General features: G+C 37.6%; 1 protein-coding gene across 2 annotated transcripts in view; it reads right to left on the reverse strand.

The window, feature by feature from the left end:
- The window catches only part of GABPA (GA binding protein transcription factor, alpha subunit 60kDa), a 42,784-nt gene that overhangs the window by 22,490 nt on the left and 1,321 nt on the right, over positions 1–18,973 (reverse strand). For both annotated transcript variants that reach the window (XM_011926516.1, XM_011926515.1), the window contains exons 2-5: positions 12,839–12,941; positions 8,840–8,984; positions 5,110–5,194; positions 2,088–2,333 (exon numbers count right to left, since the gene is read on the reverse strand). In XM_011926516.1, coding sequence (XP_011781906.1) covers positions 2,088–2,333; positions 5,110–5,194; positions 8,840–8,984; positions 12,839–12,915 — 553 coding nt within the window. In that variant the 5' untranslated portion in view covers positions 12,916–12,941. The remainder of the gene's footprint in view (positions 1–2,087; positions 2,334–5,109; positions 5,195–8,839; positions 8,985–12,838; positions 12,942–18,973) is intronic.

Here is an 18,973-nt window from a genome sequence, read left to right on the forward strand (position 1 = left end):
TTTTTTTCTTGATGGAGACAGTCTGGCTATATAGCCCAGGCTGGTCTCAAACTCTTAGCCTCAAGAAACCCTCCTACCTCAGCCTCTCAACGTGCTGGGATTACAGGCATGAGCCACCACACCTGGCCTGAAATTCTTTTAATGAAATAGCCAATGCCTCATTTTATCAGCGTATAGTTATCAAATCCTTCAGAACTTCACATTAATTAGCTTTAAAGTTATTTACTCTTATTTTTTTTTCGAGATGGAATCTCACTGTGTTGCCCAGGCTAGAGTTCAGTGGTGCAATTTCAGCTCACTGCAACCTCCGCCTCCCAGGTTCAAGAGATTCTCGTGCCTCCGTCTCCCAAGTAGCTGGGATTACAGGCATGCGCCACCATGCCCAGCTAATTTTTATATTTTTAGTAGAAACAGGGTTTCACCATGTTGGCCAGGCTGGTCTCAAACTCCTGGCCTCAAGGGACCCACCTGCCTCAGCCTCCCAAAGTGCTGGGATTACAGGCGTAAGCCACCACACCCGGCCTAAAGTGATTAATTCTTAAATGTGAAAAGATGGGCAAAAATAATTAGATATTTGAGAGGTTAAAAACAACACAAACAAAAACCACAAGAAAAGCAGAATCCACAAGAAACAGAAATACTGCAGTAAAGCTTTTTAAAAGTTAAAACTATAATCAATATACTCAGAGAAGTAGGAGAAAACATGATATTGGCAATATAAGATCAGAATGCTACAGAAAGGAACAAACAAAAATGAAGAGCCATTGTAAATTAAAAATCAGATAGGTTATATTATAAAGACAAGAAAATCTTGCAGAAAGTAGTGCAGATAGGAAAGATGAAAAATAAACAAGAAAAAAGATGCAGCAGATCAACTCAAGAGATTCAACAGGAGTTCCAGAAAAAAGAACACAGGGGTATTTATCAAAAGAATGCAGTAAGAACATCCAGAACTAAAGGCGACAATTATCAAGATCAGGGCTGTCCAACAGAAATATAATGCAGACTATTATGTAATTTTAAATTTTCTAATAGTTACATTTAAAAAGTTGGTGAAATACAACTTAATAATGAATTTATTTTAACTTGATGTTCCAAATGTTGTTTCAACCGGTAATCAATGTGAAAAAACATTTCCTATACCAGACTTCTCTACTTCCCCAACTGGGCTATTGAAGGCATGCTCTTTCTAGTGTACCATCTTAATTAAGCCCAGCATTTAACATGGTGCCTGGCATATGGTAGTGTTCAATAAACATGTAATGATGATGGAACCAATTTTTATCAAGATTATTACTGTCTTAGTCACCAAGATGAAGCTTGAGAAGTTAGATCAATACTTGTATCTTCCCTCTCTACTCTCATCAAATCTGTCAATCTGTTCAGTCCTATCACTGTTTTCATCTACTTTTTCCTTTCTACTCCCAAAGAAACCACCTATCAGCTAGCCATAATTATAATAATATGCTCCTATTTTCCCTTCACTCAGTCTCTACCTGTTCCAACTTACGCCATATACCACCACCATATTCATTTTTCAATTATTTTCATCAATCAAAACAGTTCTGTAATGCTACAGAGTAACTCCTTAACCACTCAATTTTCTCACTACTCATGCATACCCCGAGGTCTAAGCTTTGCACATAACACTTCCTGTCTTAAATGTCTTTCTCTGCCCAATAGTATCTTATTTATAATAAACTCTTTTCAACTTTCCCTCAGGGCAACTATGATCCCTTTGAGATTCCAATAGCATGCTTCTTCTGTAAGAGTTACTAACAGTTTAAAAACATGTTACCTTTTACAGCAATTATCTCTTTTCATCTATCTTCTCTCTCTTCAACTACACTCTCAACACCCTAAGAGCAGAAATTTTTTAGACTTCTTTGTATTTCTGGCACGCAGGACTGAATTTGTCCACCATATGAGCTTAAATGTGCGTTACAATTAAAAAAGAGAGAGATAAGAAAATCAACATTCATTCTAATAACTCTACAGGTAAAATAGATTATAACTTACCCTAGTCTCTTCTATGTCAAGCTTAATTCCTACTGTTCTACCCAATCTAGAATTATGTATTTCATTACCATAGGGTATCCCAAGGCGTTCTTGTTCTTTCCTATAGCCTTCCAGTGCAGCAGCCCATCTTGTCACTTGTTCTGAAGTTTCATCTGAAATGGTTGTGATGTGTTTTGTGCCATCAAGAGTTATCACTTGAGCTTCTTCAACAAGATGTGCTTCTGATTCAGCATGGTGGGCATCTGGATCAATAACAACCTCAACAGTGTCCGCAGGTTTAACAATTTCAAGGATGTTTAACTTTGGTTCAATTCCTTAACAGTGGATAAAAAAAATTATGAATCTAAATGAAAATAAAGAAGTCACCAAAACATAATTTAGTTTATATGTTCCCAAATGGTAGAGAAAAACTACACCGAATAAAGCAAATGTAGTAAAAGTTAACATTTGGGGAATCTGGGTGAAGAATATTCAAGAATTCTTTTACTAGTCTTGCAACTTTTCTACAAGTTTAAAATAATTTTGTAAAACATAAGACACACACAAACCCTACCTATAAACATCATTAGAAAAAAAGTACCCGTTCATACCACAATAAAATAAATAAAAATAAAAATTACCAATATGAAACAAAATAAAAATTAGACTATGCAGAGTATAAACGAGCAGCTACCTATCCTTGGAATTTTAAAAAATCCTTCTAAACAAATTAAAATTATTATTTACTGACTCAGTTTTTCTTTTTAAAGGACAAAGTAGATGTGTTAAAAACAATGCCAAATTTGCTAAATTAAATTTACCATTAAATTCTAATTTTCATTTTAAATTAGATGAAGAAAAACCCAAATCCTGAATATTTTAAGCTCCTAGTATAAAGGTGTTAAGAATTGTAATTCCTATGGAAAAGACAAAGATAAATAATTTATTAATACAAAGGCTCCTCAACTATCCAGAATCAAAACACTGAAACCTGTTTCAGAAATTATAATTAAGAAATTACACCATAAAAGCAGTTATTTCAGTATGTGTGCAGTACTCTCTCTAAGACATACTATTATTTATCTATTCAAAATGGAATTAGCCCTCTATGAAATAACCTCACACTAAAATGACAGCTCTAAGACACTATCATATCATATAACTGCTTCTGTTCCTTACTGAATCTATTACAATCTATATCAAAATTCAATCAAAGTACAGTTTAAAGAAAAAGCACAACTCAACTTTGATCTTCTGTGAAAACCAGTATTGCAAGAAACTACTACTATCATTCTCAGGTGGTATAAAGAGAATCACTTCTCAAATATACACGATAAAAATAATCAGAATCAAAAGTATTTTTTCTTAAAATCTATTTCCTAATCCTTCATCTAAATTTCACACGATTATGGCTTTAAGTAAACTCTTCTTAAACACACTTGCATCAGTAGGTCACTAGGCTTTTAAAGATAAAGACTACTAATTTATTTCCTGTTCCCAATAATCAATCCTGAGGGAATTAAGGATCAGAAGTACGTAACTACCTTTCAGAGTCTGAAGAAAAACATGGTTTGTGAAACGTAATTGTGAACAATATATGTTCAGAGATGACATTATTCTAAATTTTAAAAAGCTAAAATTCAACCTACCAAAAATAGTTTCCTAATTTTCTTTTCTAACTTGGGTATTCATACAAGTTTAGTAAAATACTGTAATGAATAAGGCTGATTGGATGATTCTATGTCTATTACAAATTTTTCTCTCTATGCTAAACTGTACAGACTGGATTTCTTTGCAGCTAGGGTTCCAGGTGTGATTTAGGCTTTAGAATCACTGGTATAAGCCTTCTATTTGGAAATGAGCTAAGAGGGGACAAGCAGGCAGATCAGGGGTCCCCAAAACCCAGGCCACAGACCATACAACAGGAGGTGACAGGCAGGCAAGTGGATGAAGCTTCATGTGTATTTACAGCTGCTCCCTATCGCTCACATTACCGCTTGAGCTCTACTTCTTGTCAGATCACTGGCAGCATTAGATTCTCACAGGAGCGCAAACCCTATTGTGAGCTGCACATGTGAAGTATCTAGGTTGCGTGCTCCCTATGAGAATTTAATGCCTGATCCTCTTGTCTCCCATCACCTCCAGATGAAACTGTCTAGTTGCAGGGAAACAAGCTCAAGGCTCCCACTGATTCTACATTATGGTGAGTTGTATAATTATATCATTATATACTACAATGTAGTAATAATAGATACAAAGCCCGTGATAAATGTAACGTGCTTGAATTCCCCTGCCCCAATCCATGGAAAAATTGTCTTCTGTGAAACTGGTCCCTGGTGCCAAAAAAGGTTGGGGACCATTGAGGCCTATGCCATCTATTTTTTTTATTGATTGACTGACTGACAGAGACAGAGTTTTGCTCTTGTTGCCCAGGAGGGAGTGTAGTGACACAATCTCTGCTCACTGCAAGCTCCACTTCCTGGGTTCAAGTGATTTTCCTGTCTTAGCCTCCCCAGTAGCTGGGATTACAGGCATGTGCCACCACACTCAGCTTATTTTGTATTTTTAGTAGAGATGGGGTTTCACCATGTTGGCCAGGCTGTTCTCAAACTCCTGACCTCAAATGATCCACCCACCTTGGCCTCCCAAAGTGGTAGGATTACAGGTGTGCACCCCTGCAGCCAGCAGACGTCTATTTTTTTGACTAGTGTGGATCACTGTAAAGGCAACATGGTTAAAGTGACAGCCACCATGGTAGCTTCCAGGTGTTGTATTTTCCAGATCATGGCAGGGCAGCAGCTTCCTTAGCAGTCCAGTTCTGCAGTGTGACTGAGGTACTCTTAGGAAGTCAGCTGGAACCTGCTGACTTCCAATACTCTCTGTGATTCTGCTATTTACTACCATATAATATATCCTTTTATGATTAAACTAGGTAGAATGTATTATATTATCTGTTTCACCCTGTCAAATACAACTACTAAACCCAAAGCATGAATATTTAGCTGTTATATCAAGTAATTTAGGCAACGATGTAAAACAGTTAAGACTTATAAATTATATCAGAAAAACATGAGCTAAAATTTTAAATAACTATCATGAAAAGTAACTTACCTTGGTAAGAAATTACCTGTACACTAAGCTGTACAGTTCCATCTGTTTTTACTCCTTGGTCAAATAAACTTCGTTCTGGATCCAGCTAACCGTGGATGACAAAATGAGTAAGATTATTTTAGTGCAATCATTCGATTAAGTCCCTTGCCTTTGGTTTAGAATAAATGGATGTACCAAAAGAACTTAATTACTGAACATACTAATTAAATTATAAGAACACATTATCTAGCTTGTCATATTTAATTCTTTGCCAAAATTTAAAATATTTTCACTACTGAGAAAGTAATTCAGGACAGTATACCACCAAATTTGTCATGTCAGTTTTCTCTATCTCTGGAGTCTAGTTTGGGATTTTAAATAATTCCAAAAGTCAATTATTCATTCTGAAATGTATTTAAAGTATGCTATACCTGTCATGAATAAGAGTGTTTAATTAGTGGTGATAATTTATCTAAATATATTAACATATTCTTGCCATATCTGCCTTGTAACCAGCGCTACATATTGAAGATAAGGGTTTACTCTAAATCTCTCATCATAAAGTTAATAAAATTAAAGCACTTATGACCTTACTACCTAACCTAGCTATGAATATCTTGAATCCTAATTCTATATCATTTCAGTATTAGTGTTTTTTCCTTCATATATCCTTATAATGAATGCATTTCACACGATGGCAAACTGATGTTAATTCTGACTTCCAGACACTTTCTGTAATCAGCTTATAGACAGGCTTCCATTATAATCATCTTGCATAATTTATAACTGTGTCTGCATGTCATATAGCTGCAGTTCTACTCTCAATCCCAATAATTAACCTGATGGTGTCGTCATGGCACAAACACATGACAAATGACTATGAATCTAACTTGAACAGGGGATAAGACAAACTGTATAGGGCTGGGTGTGGTGGCTCACACTTGTAATCCCAGCACTTTGGGAGTCCAAGGCAAGTGGATCACCTGAGGTCTGAAGTTCAAGACCAGCTTGGGCAACATGGTAAAACCCTGTCTATACACAAATACAAAAATTAGCCAGGAGTGGTGGCGCACGCCTGTAATCCCAGCTACTTGGGAGGCGGAAGCATGAGAATCGCTTGGACCCAGGAGGTGGAGGTTGCAGTGAGTGCCACTGCACTCTACCTGGGTGATAGAGCGAGACTCCATCTCAAAAAAAAGACTGTGTAATCTTGTAGACAGATAGATTAAATATGACAGTTTCATCCATTAATATACATTTCATTAAAAATTGTCTTAAGGTCAAGTTTTTTCTCCTTGTCTAGTGGACACTGGTGTTATCCACTAGAAGCTATGGCAAATGTAACTCTGAAAGTATAAGCGCTCAGGCACTGAACATATTAGCAAGTTCACTAAAAGCCAGAACAAGGACAAAACTCAAGCCTGGTATTTGATCTTGTGTTAACATTCTTCAAAAAAGTGCAACTTAGCCGTTGTTCCCTCAGCTTTCAAGTCAGCCCACATCTGAAAATATAAGAGCATTACCATAAGCAGCAAGACTTGTGATTCAAATGTATGTTTGCACTGACATGAAGAATAGAAGTGGTGGTCCTTATATCCTTTTTAAGGAGGAAAGGGGGTCAAGGAGTAACGCAAAATGCCCTTAGATCCAAAGCTAGCCCTGAATTCTATGACAATATGAATTATAAATATTACCATTTATCCAACTAATATTTACTGAGAACCTGGAAGAGGTTGGGTAATCTGCAGGCCATACTTTCATTTTGGATAGGTCAAGTATTGAAAGCAATAAATGTTATAGCTGAAAGACAACTAAGAGATTAAGTCCAGATTCCCCTTTATTTTACGTATGAGCAAACCAGGCAAAGTCCAGTGACACTGAGTTATATTCACCATAAACCTTTAAAAAAGTTTTTGTTTTTTTGCCTCAAACAAGTGAAGAGAGTTCTGGAGTCACAGAGGTCTGGGTTCAAATTCCAGTATACCCCTTTGTAGCCATACACTGGGCACATTATTTAACCTCTTTAAATCTGTTTCTACATCTGCAGAATGTGACTAGTAATATGCTGATTTCAAAGACTGAGGTGAAGATTACATGAGAGAATTAGACTGTTTTGCAAGTATTTTTTTTCACTCAACGTACCTTGCCCACACAGCTCAAGTTCACCGGTTTTAATAGCTAACTCAAATCCTATTCTATGGAACTAATATATCAAATCTCATTTTTGGAACATTTGAGGTGTTTTCAGTTTTTGCAAAGCCATGAACATCTTCATGCATATACCTTTACCCACCCAGGTGAGCATTTCTGTAGGAATAATTTGCTGAAGTGGAACCGTTAGGTATTTCACATTTAACATTAACAGATATTAAACGGGAGGTAGTCTTCCAAAAAGACTAAGTTAATTCATCCTGTCATTAAGAGAAAAAAAACTTTAAATCCTAAAATTGTAACATTACTAGACCTTCCCACATTCCCTAGTTTTAGAGCACTCTATCATCCCTACCCACCACCAATCACTAGATTTATATTGAAATGAAAAGATTAAAGTATGGTTAAAAGGCAAATAAAATGCACAAATTTTGTTAAAACATTTCAACTTACTGTACAACAGTATTTTATTAAAAATAGCAGCAGCATATGATGATTTGAATTTTTAAAAAACTAACACAAAAGTTCGGTAACATAAAGAATACCCATATCACAAGACAGGCAGGAGAAACAGAAAAGAACGATCCAAAAGATGACACAATATACATTAATCTAAGTTAATATAAAAATAGTATAAAACTCAGCCAGGTGCGCTGGCTCACACCTATAATCCCAGCACTTTGGGAGGCCAAGGCGGACAGATCACTTGAGGTCAGGAGTTCAAGACCAGCCTGGCCAACATAGCAAAACCCCGTCTACTAAAAATACAAAAATTAGCCAGGTGTGGAGGCATCGGCCTGTAGTCCCAGCTATTCGGGAGGCTGAGGCAGGAGAATGGTATGAACCTGGGAGTGGAGGTTGCAGTGACCTGAAATTGCACCAGTGCACTAAAGCCTGGATGACAGAATGAGGCTCCATTTCAAAAAAAACAAAAAAGAAAAAGTATAAAACTCTAGTATGTATTTAATCATATGTTTAAGAAAGGTCATGGAAAACTGTATGGGCAATTCTATTTAAGCTGCTACCTTTTATACATAAAAGTACTACCTATCTTGAAAACACATTGCAAAATATGACTCGGAATATGTTTCAGACATAACATATTATAATACTACCATGAGTAAAATCCTTTTACAATAAATTCCAGGACCTATCAGTTAATATTTAAATTCTTATCCAAAACCTACTGTCAGAGAAAATAAAGGTAAAAGGGAAATGTGGAAATCATTTAGTTAAATGATATGTTTGAGAAGTTAGAAGCTGGCTAGAAATACACTTCAGTTTCAAAAGTCAATGTGCTCCCTACTATTACTACTTATATTTAAGCTTTGATTCTAATTTATTTAAACTTCTCATTTTATATTTGTGAAAAGTAAAAAACAAATGTTTCATTTGTTTTAGTACTAAATTTTTAAAATATAATTTTAAATGGAGAAAATTTTGCTTAAAAACCTTATTTCTAAACACTTAAGTTTTACAGTAATACCAATAAAATCTTCTTACAGAGATAAAGTCTATAGCTATAAAGAAAAGGCTAACGAAAAAATATTCCTATGCAGACTAAAATGTTGCAATACAAATTTACAAAAATAAAAATTACCTGGATATCTTGCAGGCAAATTTCATGAGCATCCAAAGAACACTGTAGTCTTGGTTCTAGCAGTTTCTTTAAATTGCCTATTGGTTCATTGATGTCTATGGCCTGGCTTACACATTCAGCTGGTGCGTAGGTTTGTTCTACAATGCTAAATGTTAAAGATGTAAGTGCTAACAGTTATATTTTTTAGCCTGGATTTCAAAGTAACAATATGCTAAAAACATAATCCCAAACCAAAACACATTTCTGGTCTTTGAAAAGTCATTTCTACAGATACTGTGGTAGGCTCATCCCCAACTAGTATTGCCAAAATGAACACTGAATTTCATAGAGAAATGCTAGCTTGAAATTTAAAGCATCCTTGTAAATATGCCTGATTATGTATGTACATACATATGTGTGTATGTGTACACATATAAATATTGCACATACATTATGTTTCCATTTGCATTATATTTTCAAGTTATTTTGAAGAATTTTAGACCCAGAAAGGAAGACACATTGTCTCCTCAAAATCTGTATGCCATCTCTACTAGTCAATTTCCCTTCCCCACATAAATAAAAATATAAAGATATAAAAATAGAGTAAGTTAAATAAAAGACTTTCCCTTTAATTTAATATGAACACAACTGGTTGTAATCAGGACAGCTCCATGTTCAAAAAAGTTTATATTCTTCCTAAAAACTGTCTTAGTGCTCTTTCATATTATTTCACACTTTGAATTCAAAAGGGTTAAAATCTTTGGTAAGTAATCCTACAAATCTCTTACAAATCCTTACATAGGGCCAAATAGAAGACAAACACTAAGTAATATTTGCTGGATTGGTGAATGTGGAATTCAATTAAGTATTCCAACATGTTTAATTTAAACATGATTTAAATCTCATTTGTGATTGTCAAAAACAGTATGCATTAAAAATCTGTTGAGTTTTCACATAAATTACAAGTAAAATGAGATATATACATGATAGTCAATGAATGTATATAACTTAAAATTTTTTCTAAAACATTTATTTATATTTTAATTTTAGAGACAGTCTCCCTATGTTCACACCAGGCCAGCCTCAAACTCCTGAGCTCAAGTGATCTTCCTGCCTCAGCCACCCAAGTTGCTGGGACTACAGGTGTGTGCCATCGCACCTGACTTAAAACATTTAAAATTTATAAAATAGACCCCTCATGATTAAAAACAAGCTTACGTAAAAATACTAATATACTATTGTTATTTTTTAAGGTTAAAAAAAATCTTAAGTAAGCCTTTTTACCAAAGTCTTCAGCTATAGCCATGGTAGGTTGCTGTTTTTTTTTTTTTTTTTTTGAGACAGAGTCTTGCTCTGTCGCCCGGCTGGGGTGCAGTGGCGCAATCTCGGCTCACTACAACTTCCACCTCCTGGGTTCAAGCAATTCTGCTGCCTCAGCCTCCCGAGTAGCTGGGACTATAAGCGTGCTCCACCACGCTCAGCTAATTTTTGTATTTTTAGTAGAGACGGGGTTTCATCACGTTGGCCAGGATGGTCTCGATCTCTTGACCTCGCGATCCACCTGCCTTGGTGTCCCAAAGTGCTGGGATTACAGGCATGAGCCACTGTGCCAGGCAAGCTTTTTCTTTTTTTGTAACAATTATTCTTGAGATTCAGATGTCACTTCTTTTTTTCTTTTTTTTGAGATGGAGTCTCGCTGTGTCGCCCAGGCTGGAGTGCAGTGGCCGGATCTCAGCTCACTGCAAGCTCCACCTCCCGGGTTCAAGCGATTCTCCCGCCTCAGCCTCCGAGTAGCTGGGACTACAGGTGCCTGCCACCACGTCCGGCTAATTTTTTGTATTTTTAGTAGAGACGGGGTTTCACCATGTTAGCCAGGATGGTCTTGATCTCCTGACCTCGTGATCCACCCGCCTCGGCCTCCCAAAGTGCTGGGATTACAGGCTTGAGCCACCGTGCCTGGCCCAGATGTTACTTTAAAACAAATTTTTAAAGAACTATTTTATACTAGCTGAACATTAAACATTTTTTAAAGTTTTTATTACTATCATTAAAACCTTGGAAGACTTCATACAAATATCTAAAGTATCAATTTCTCTTAAAAAAAAAAAAAAGTAGATGATCTCATAAAACTGGACCTAAATTCCTGTACAGCAAAAATCTACATTAGGTAAATGACAATTACTGCCTCCTTCACATAGGTCATACATATTAATACCGATCTGTCACCTAACCTAGACTATCCATAAAAGGTCGGATGGTACATACTTTAGACTTTGTGGACCATGTGTGCATGCATGTATAAACATAAATATATGCATGCTAGGCTCAAAGAGGGCTCCCAATGATTCTTAAATGCATGCCCTTTTAAAGTTCCCTCCCACACTGTACCAGGGTTGGACTGTATGACCAGAAGACCAAGATAAAGTGGTATGTCACTTCTTAGATTACTTAAAGATACTGGGGCTTTCTACTTTGCCATTCTATGTCTCTCAGACCATTTGCTTTAAGGGAAGCCAGCTGCCATCCCATGAGCAGCCCTAGAGAGGATCATGTGATGAGGAACTGCGGCATCCTGCTAAGAGTCTCAAGCATGACTGTGGATGCAGACACCCTAGCCCTAGTCCAGTCTTTAGGAGACTGCAGCCCAGGCTGACAGCTTCATTGCAAACTCATGAAATACCCCCGAGACAGATCCACCCAGGTAAGTTGCTCCCAGGTTCCTCTGAGAAACAATGTGCAATAAAAAATGTTGGGCTTTTTTTTTTTTTCTTTTGAGACAGCATCTTGTCCTGTCACTAAAGCTGGAATGCGGTGGCACAGTCATGGCTCACTGCAGCCTTAAACTCCTGGGCTTAAGCAATCCTCCCACCGCAGCCTCCAGAGTAGCTGGGACTTAGGCACATGTCACCAGGCCAGGCTAATTTTTTTTTTTGTATGTTTTATAGAGACAGAGTTTTGCCATGCTGCCCAGGCTGGTCTTGAACTCCTGGGCTCAAGTGATCTGTCCACCTCAGCCTCCCAAAGTGTTGGGATTATAGGCATGAGCCACTGCATCTGGCCGAATGTTGGACATTTTTAGTTTCTGAATTTTGGGGTAATTTGTTACACAAATATCTATACATGAAATTCCACAGAAGCACACATTCCCTCTTTCTTATGCTGGAAAAACTGGGATAAACAAGTTGAAAAGCTCTATTAAAAATTTAAGGTTTTAAATCTCAACTGTACTCTCAACACTCAGTATCTTCCTTAACCTTAATTATCTTGTCCAGTTGCACCGCAGAGATTTCTAAACCTGTTACTCCACGGAGATTCTCTACTACTTTTCAATCCCTTTTACTGTCAGCTTATTATCTCACCTCCTACTCCACAGAGTAAAATAGGGACCACTAACTACTGCTTTCCTCAATCTTCTTGTTGACACCCAAATGTCTATTTCTACTCACGTTCTCTCCTTGGATTCTGAACTCACTACTACTGTCCTCCTTTCAAATAAGTATGATTCCATTATTATTCCAAGAATTAACACTTTTCACCACACTTTATGCTTAGTATTGGTCACATAATTACTCATATACCTGTCTATCTCCTCAAATACAATGTGGCCTTTATAAGGGCAGATTAGTATCTTAGTTATTCACATATTCTTGTCAATTAGTTGTTTACAACAGTTACTCATAAATATCTGTTAAATTAGTACAAGTTGAATTAAACTATTTCTGAAATTAAAGCAACCAGTGCTGTGGAAAAGAATAAAGAATTAAATGCCCCAAAGGAGAAAACTATTGAAATCAATTGCTTTTGATTTCATTCAGCCTCTTACTATTATTAGTTTAAAACTGTCTTTCCCTCTCAGCTACAAGCACACTAAGTCAGTGGAAATCAAACAATACATTATCTCCTAAAATGCTGAGAACAGTTTAAAAAAAAAAGGAAGTCCAAAAGAACTATGACTTGTTTCCTGGTTTTAATTAGGTATATTGGTATTTTAAAAAAATGATAAAATTCAGAAACACCTACCTTTCTTCTGTGCACTCTGGTTTCTCTGTTCCATCAATCTCAATTTCTATCAGCTCCTCTGCTTCTCTTTTAGTCATGGCTGAAGTATTTCAAAGGATCAGTCCTGCAAGAGTGACTTTTTAAGATATTTTAAAATTATCTACATAAACAGAAATGACACATAAGAAGTAGAGACCCAATTCAAATAAAACGCAAAGGGCAAGCAGAAGAGGGGGAAGTAGTCTTTACTTATAGAAGAAAATCAGCTGGGCGTGGTGGCTCATGTCTCTAACCCCAGCACTTTGGGAGGCCAAGGCAGGCAGATTGCTTGAGCCCAGGAGTTTGAAATCAGCCTGGGTAACTTGGCGAAATCCTGTCTCTACTAAAAATACAAAAATTAGCAGGGCGTGGTGGCACGCACCTGTAGTCCCACCTATTAATACTTGGGAGGCTGAGATAGGAGGATCACCTGAGCCCAGGGGGCTGAGGCTGCAGTGAGCCATGATCGCACCACTGCACTCCAGCATGGGCGACAAAGTGAGACCCTGTTGGAAAAATAAAATAAAGAAAATCCACAAATGACATTTACAAATTAATTTTTTGAAAAACTGGTGTTTATTAACCTGACATGACAACTTCATCAATCTACTGGATTTACTGGGATGTTTTTGGGACCAATCGCGATCAGTAAGTTACCTCAAAATTAAGTTAAGGGTCTGTTAACTATATTAAAGCAACTCAGTCTCAGTAAAAGATTCAAACGTGAAGCTTAACATGGAGATGAACTATGTTTATTCAGCTAAAAGTTGTACCTTAGTAGCATAATTTACTGCAAAGTATAACACTGATACAATGACATGCAAATTAATCAGCTAGGATTTGATACAAATGATGTCTCTTATAAATGCAATATTATAAAACAGCAAAACAAAGTAATAAAGTATAGATACACATATTTTCCTGATTACACACAGTAGAAAATTTTTAATGATTTTTTTCAGATGTGGTTTTATTTTAAACAAATCACTACTTCAGTTTTTAATTATCCCATGTAAAATTTTTATCTATTGCTTAAAACCACTGATACAAAAACATTAGAATTTTAAAAATGCTAAGTAATGCACAAATAGTTATATATACATAGGTATTTCTTTGTGGACATTTCTGAGGTGTTACTACTGTTAAGTACTAGGTTCTGTTATTAAATACCCCCCCTGTAGGTCAATAAATTTGTCTTTGGACTCCATATGTAATTTCAGTCCACAGCACCTTCTGAGAGGTTAAAGTGTATGGCACATCTAAAAAGAGGCGTACCTTTATAAGGAATGCTCCACTAAATTTGGTATTCCGACATTTACAAAACAGTTGTGTTCCCACTTACAAGATTTGACGAAATGAAGAATTTAAATATTCATTTGCATTAATAACCATTACTCACTGAGCATCAGGCACTGCATTCAAATGTTTTGCATAGAGCAATCTTATTTTGAGCCCCGTCTCATACAAACGCTATTCAGAGGTGATGCTAAACCACCCGTGTCTCCATGTCACAGTTTTGGTGCATCAACCTAAGTAGGTATCATTCCAGATGCGGATGAACCATGGTTGTTCAAATATAGGCTCTGTATTGCGTGTATCAGTACCACAGCCACCACCACCCCTTACCTGGAGTACTGCAACAGTCTCCTAAAGGAGGTCCCTGTGTCCACTCTTGTCCCCCCCCAGTCTATTCTCAGCCAATAAAACAGCCAGAGTGTGATCGTTTTAAAAACGCAGCTAGGGCCAGATATGGTGCCTCATACCTGTAATCCCAACACTTTGGGAGATCAAGGAGAGAGGATGTTTGAACCCACGAGTTCAAGACCAGCCTGGCCAACATAAAAAGAACCTGTCTCCTATATTTTAAAATTAGCCAGGCATGGTAGTGTGCACCTGCAGTCCTAGCTATTCGGGAGGCTGAAGTGGGAAGATCTTGAGACCAGGAGTCGAGGCTGCAGTCAATGATGATTGCGCCACTGCACTCCCTCCTGGGCAACAGCGAGACCCTGTCTCTTAAAACAAATAAATAAAAGTAGAAGGTCCATAAAAGTAAAAGAGGAAATTGGAAGAGAGGGCCACAGTGATTCAATGTGAAGACTTGCTGGTTAGCTGCGAATGGCTTTGAAGATGGAGGAAAGGAGCTATGAGTCAAGGAATGCAGGTAGCTCCTGAAAGCTAGACGAGGAACAGATTCTCCTTTGAAGGCTTTAGAAAAACACGACTGGCAACACCTCATTCTAGCCGAGACCTATTTCATATTTCTGACTCCAAAACTGTAAGATAATAAACTAGTGGTGTTTTTAAGCCACTAAATTTGCACACTTTGTCACACTCACATTAAGAAACTGTCTCCCTTTCCACTTTTGAAAGGGCTATAACTCTTCTCAGTTCTCAGTATCTCCAACTATGGGGTATGGTTTTCTGACAAATAGCTGGCATCCAAATCTAGACTGCCTGATACAAAATGATCTAATTTTTCCCACATAATTAACGTTGCTCTCAGGCTTGCCTTTAAAGGATAAATAATAAAAGGGTAAGGTTCTCCACTGGGATGGACGTGTGCACATGGAGCAGACTGCGCAGGCTCCGTTCACACGCCTATCTAGCAGACAGCACAGGCTCCAGCAGGCTTCTTTTAGGGATGATGAAAAAATGAAGACCCTCTGGTTTTCTTTTTTCTTGCTGATGCTGGCCTAATAAGCCTTCTCTTTCTCCAATAAAGCCTATTCCTCAACTGGTGCTATGTGTAAAATTGTGGGCCGGGCGCGGTGGCTCAAGCCTGTAATCCCAGCACTTTGGGAGGCCGAGACGGGTGGATCACGAGATCAGGAGTTCGAGACCATCCTGGCTAACACGGTGAAACCCCGTCTCTACTAAAAATACAAAAAACTAGCCGGGCGAGGTGGTGGGCGCCTGTAGTCCCAGCTACTCAGGAGGCTGAGGCAGGAGAATGGCGTAAACCCAGGAGGTGGAGCTTGCAGTGAGCTGAGATCCGGCCACTGCACTCCAGCCTGGGCGACAGAGCGAGACTCCGTCTCAAAAAAAAAAAAAAAAAAAATTGTGGAACTCATCCTGAGTGCTAAAGAAAACAGGTGGAAACCCAGTAGGGATCTACCTTGAAGGACAACATAAGCTTCACAGGGCAGGAATATGTGTTCACAGATATATACAAAGTACTCTGAAGAGTGGTACTGCGTGGTACACACAGGTGTAGATATTCAGCAGGCACTCCACCAATACGTGTTGAATAAATGAATAAGAACTATTTCACACCATATAAAATGAACTACAGATGCCTTCAAGGACTAAACATACAAGGCAAAACTATGAAACAGAAAAAAATGGTGGGGACATTTTTGTGGTCTCAGGATAGAAAAGGATTTCTTAAATAAAATTCCAAGAACATAACCGTAAGGAGAAAAATCTGATTACATAAAAATCAAGATTTATGTTCAACAGACAGGCTACAGAATGGGAAGATATTTCCAATACCCAAAAGTGACAATGGAATAGACAATGGCCTGGAATTTGATAACCAAAAAAAGGGACAAATTAGAAAAGTAGCCAAAGCCTAGGAAAAGGATATTCACATAAAGGGAAACCAAAATAACTGATACAAAAAAATGCCCAAATTCAAATCATTCAAAAGTTCAATTTAAAACAAGAAATTACCACTTTATACTGCGTGTGTGTGTGTTGGGGCGCGGGGGAGGCGGCAAATGTCAGAAAGTTAAATAACGAGAGCAGTTAGCAGCAACATAAGATTCCCCTGTCTCTGTAGCTGTGGTGCACACAGGTGTAGATATTCTGCAGAAAAGTATATCAAGCATACTTACACCTGCAACCCAGCAATTTCATCCCTAAGTAAGCATTCCAGAAAAATTCTCCAATTGGTTAACAGGATTGACTGATAACGTTCAGGGCAGCTTTGTTGGTGACAGCTGGTGCCAATTCAAGTGTCTATGTTAACAAAGTATTAATCAAAGAAAACACGGAGAAAGCATACACTATGGAATTTTAGCACCGATTAAAAGGAAATAACGTCCACACAAAATAAATAAATCATAAAAAACTGTTGTTTACAGAAAACAGTGAGACTCAGGTTTGCAGCAGAATAGCACTTTAAAAAATCACTTATTTTCAGGGCTTATAAAGAGGTCCACTCCCATCTCCACAACCAATTTTTTAATGATTAGAAAACATAATTTTCTGCAAACTTTGGCAAAATAGAAAAAAAAGCATATGATGCAGCCAGAGGTTGAGAAGTGGCCCTAATGACTTGTCAACAGGGACACCTGGGGCTCCCCTAATATAAACACTAAAATAGGAAGTTGCTACTAAGAAATTTATCCTATGATCTTTCAAAAAATTTATAGACCAATCCCTCAAAAGTGCCAAATAGAGAAAAAAACAAAACGAAAACTCATGCCCTTTTGGAGAGAAAAAAAAAAAAAAAACTCAGTTTCTTAAATGATCTTTCAAAAAATATTCCTCAGTCTCTTAAATGATCTTTCTCTCCAGGTTCTCTATCTATGCTTAGTCTAGAGAAGCAAAACAGAGATTTGAGAAATAGTCCAAATCTTACATATCAGCTTTTGAGTGAGTCTTATCTCTTTTTCTGAAACCAATTCCCCAGAATTCTACGTCAACACTTAGGAAAACTGAGAGAAAATTACTAGCAGTTTCTCCATCTAAGGGCTGCCCCCGCCAGAACTGCACAGAACAATTTCATATACTTTCACTGACACTCTGGTTCTGCTGGATTAAATCCAACCTGGGGTTGGGAATGTTTCACAAGATGGGATACAAACTAAACTTGAATTTAAGGAAAAATTCTGGGAATAGCTAGTGTCTTTTAAAACACAGATAGATGTAACATTCCCTTTTGAAACTACAGATAAATTTGAGAATTGTCCTTCATTGGAGTGCGTTATTAATTACAGAACTTAGAACTTTTCCCATTATAAATATAAGTGGAGTGTAGGAGTACCTGCGAGATTTACTGCACATTTTCCTAAGTTATTAAATAAATGCTTTTCAGTGTCTGAGGAAATTAAAAGACATTTTTATTTCAAAAATAAAGGTAGCAGTTAAGAAAAAGCAAAGCATGCACATCTATGTAACATAAAGACAGAAAGCACATACAGTGAAAGATTCACAGTTGGGACCCCCAGGTGAAGGGTATATGGGTGTTCACTGTATGATTTTTTCCCCAATTTTTTCATAGGTTTGGAGTTTCATATATAAAGAGTTGAGGGAAGGCTAAAGTCAACAGTTTTAATTTAGTACTCAGTCTGATGACTTACTTCAACCTAACATCTAGCTTATGATTTGATTACTTCATTACCATACATACTTCATGACAGATGCTCTTGTATACACAATTCAGGTAAAACTGACTTAAGTCCACCCAGCGTCACTGTCTGGGGTCTAAAAATAAAGCAGCTTGGAAAGCCTGGAGGGAACCCTGAGAGACAGGCTGGTCCCTCAAGCAACTGCTGAAGAGTTGAGCGGTTTCTTCTGAAGTTCAAGATAACACTACCTAAGAATGTTATCACCGCCTCGTTCTACAATTCGCTCAAGTGAATCCTGCTAAATCTTTGCTCCTCTCACGAGTCAGCCCTACTGCTATTAATGGAAACTACTTATGAAGTGAACTTTATGTCTAAATTTCTAATCATCTTGCAGTGCAATATTAGGCACTGACCTCTCAGTCCGCTAACCTGATCAAACTGGGGTCCCTAAATCCAAACACGCACACACAGCGTGTCTTCCAGCACACAAAAAACTTTAAAAGTAGACAACTCATTGTTATCTCCTTGGTTTACTTCCTCGCTTAAAAACAAACACACAAAAAACCAAACCCAGATGACTACCATATACGCTGATAAATGATTTTCGTGTAACTGTGTTGTTCTATAAAGACACTGGATTTGAAGTGAGTGAATCGCTGAGTCCCGCGATGAGACAGGGTCTGCATTTTGCTCTTAAAATCTCGGGGCATCAGGACTACATCCCAGCTGAGCAGGCTGAGACTGCGGCGGAGTGTGGACCGGCGAGGAGGGGACGCGGAAGGGAGGGAGCGGCGACAAGCGGCCCGTCCGGCGCGGGTCCCGG

The sequence above is a fragment of the Colobus angolensis genome, unplaced genomic scaffold (assembly GCF_000951035.1).
Source record: "Colobus angolensis palliatus isolate OR3802 unplaced genomic scaffold, Cang.pa_1.0 Scaffold69, whole genome shotgun sequence".
Lineage (NCBI taxonomy): Eukaryota > Metazoa > Chordata > Mammalia > Primates > Cercopithecidae > Colobus > Colobus angolensis.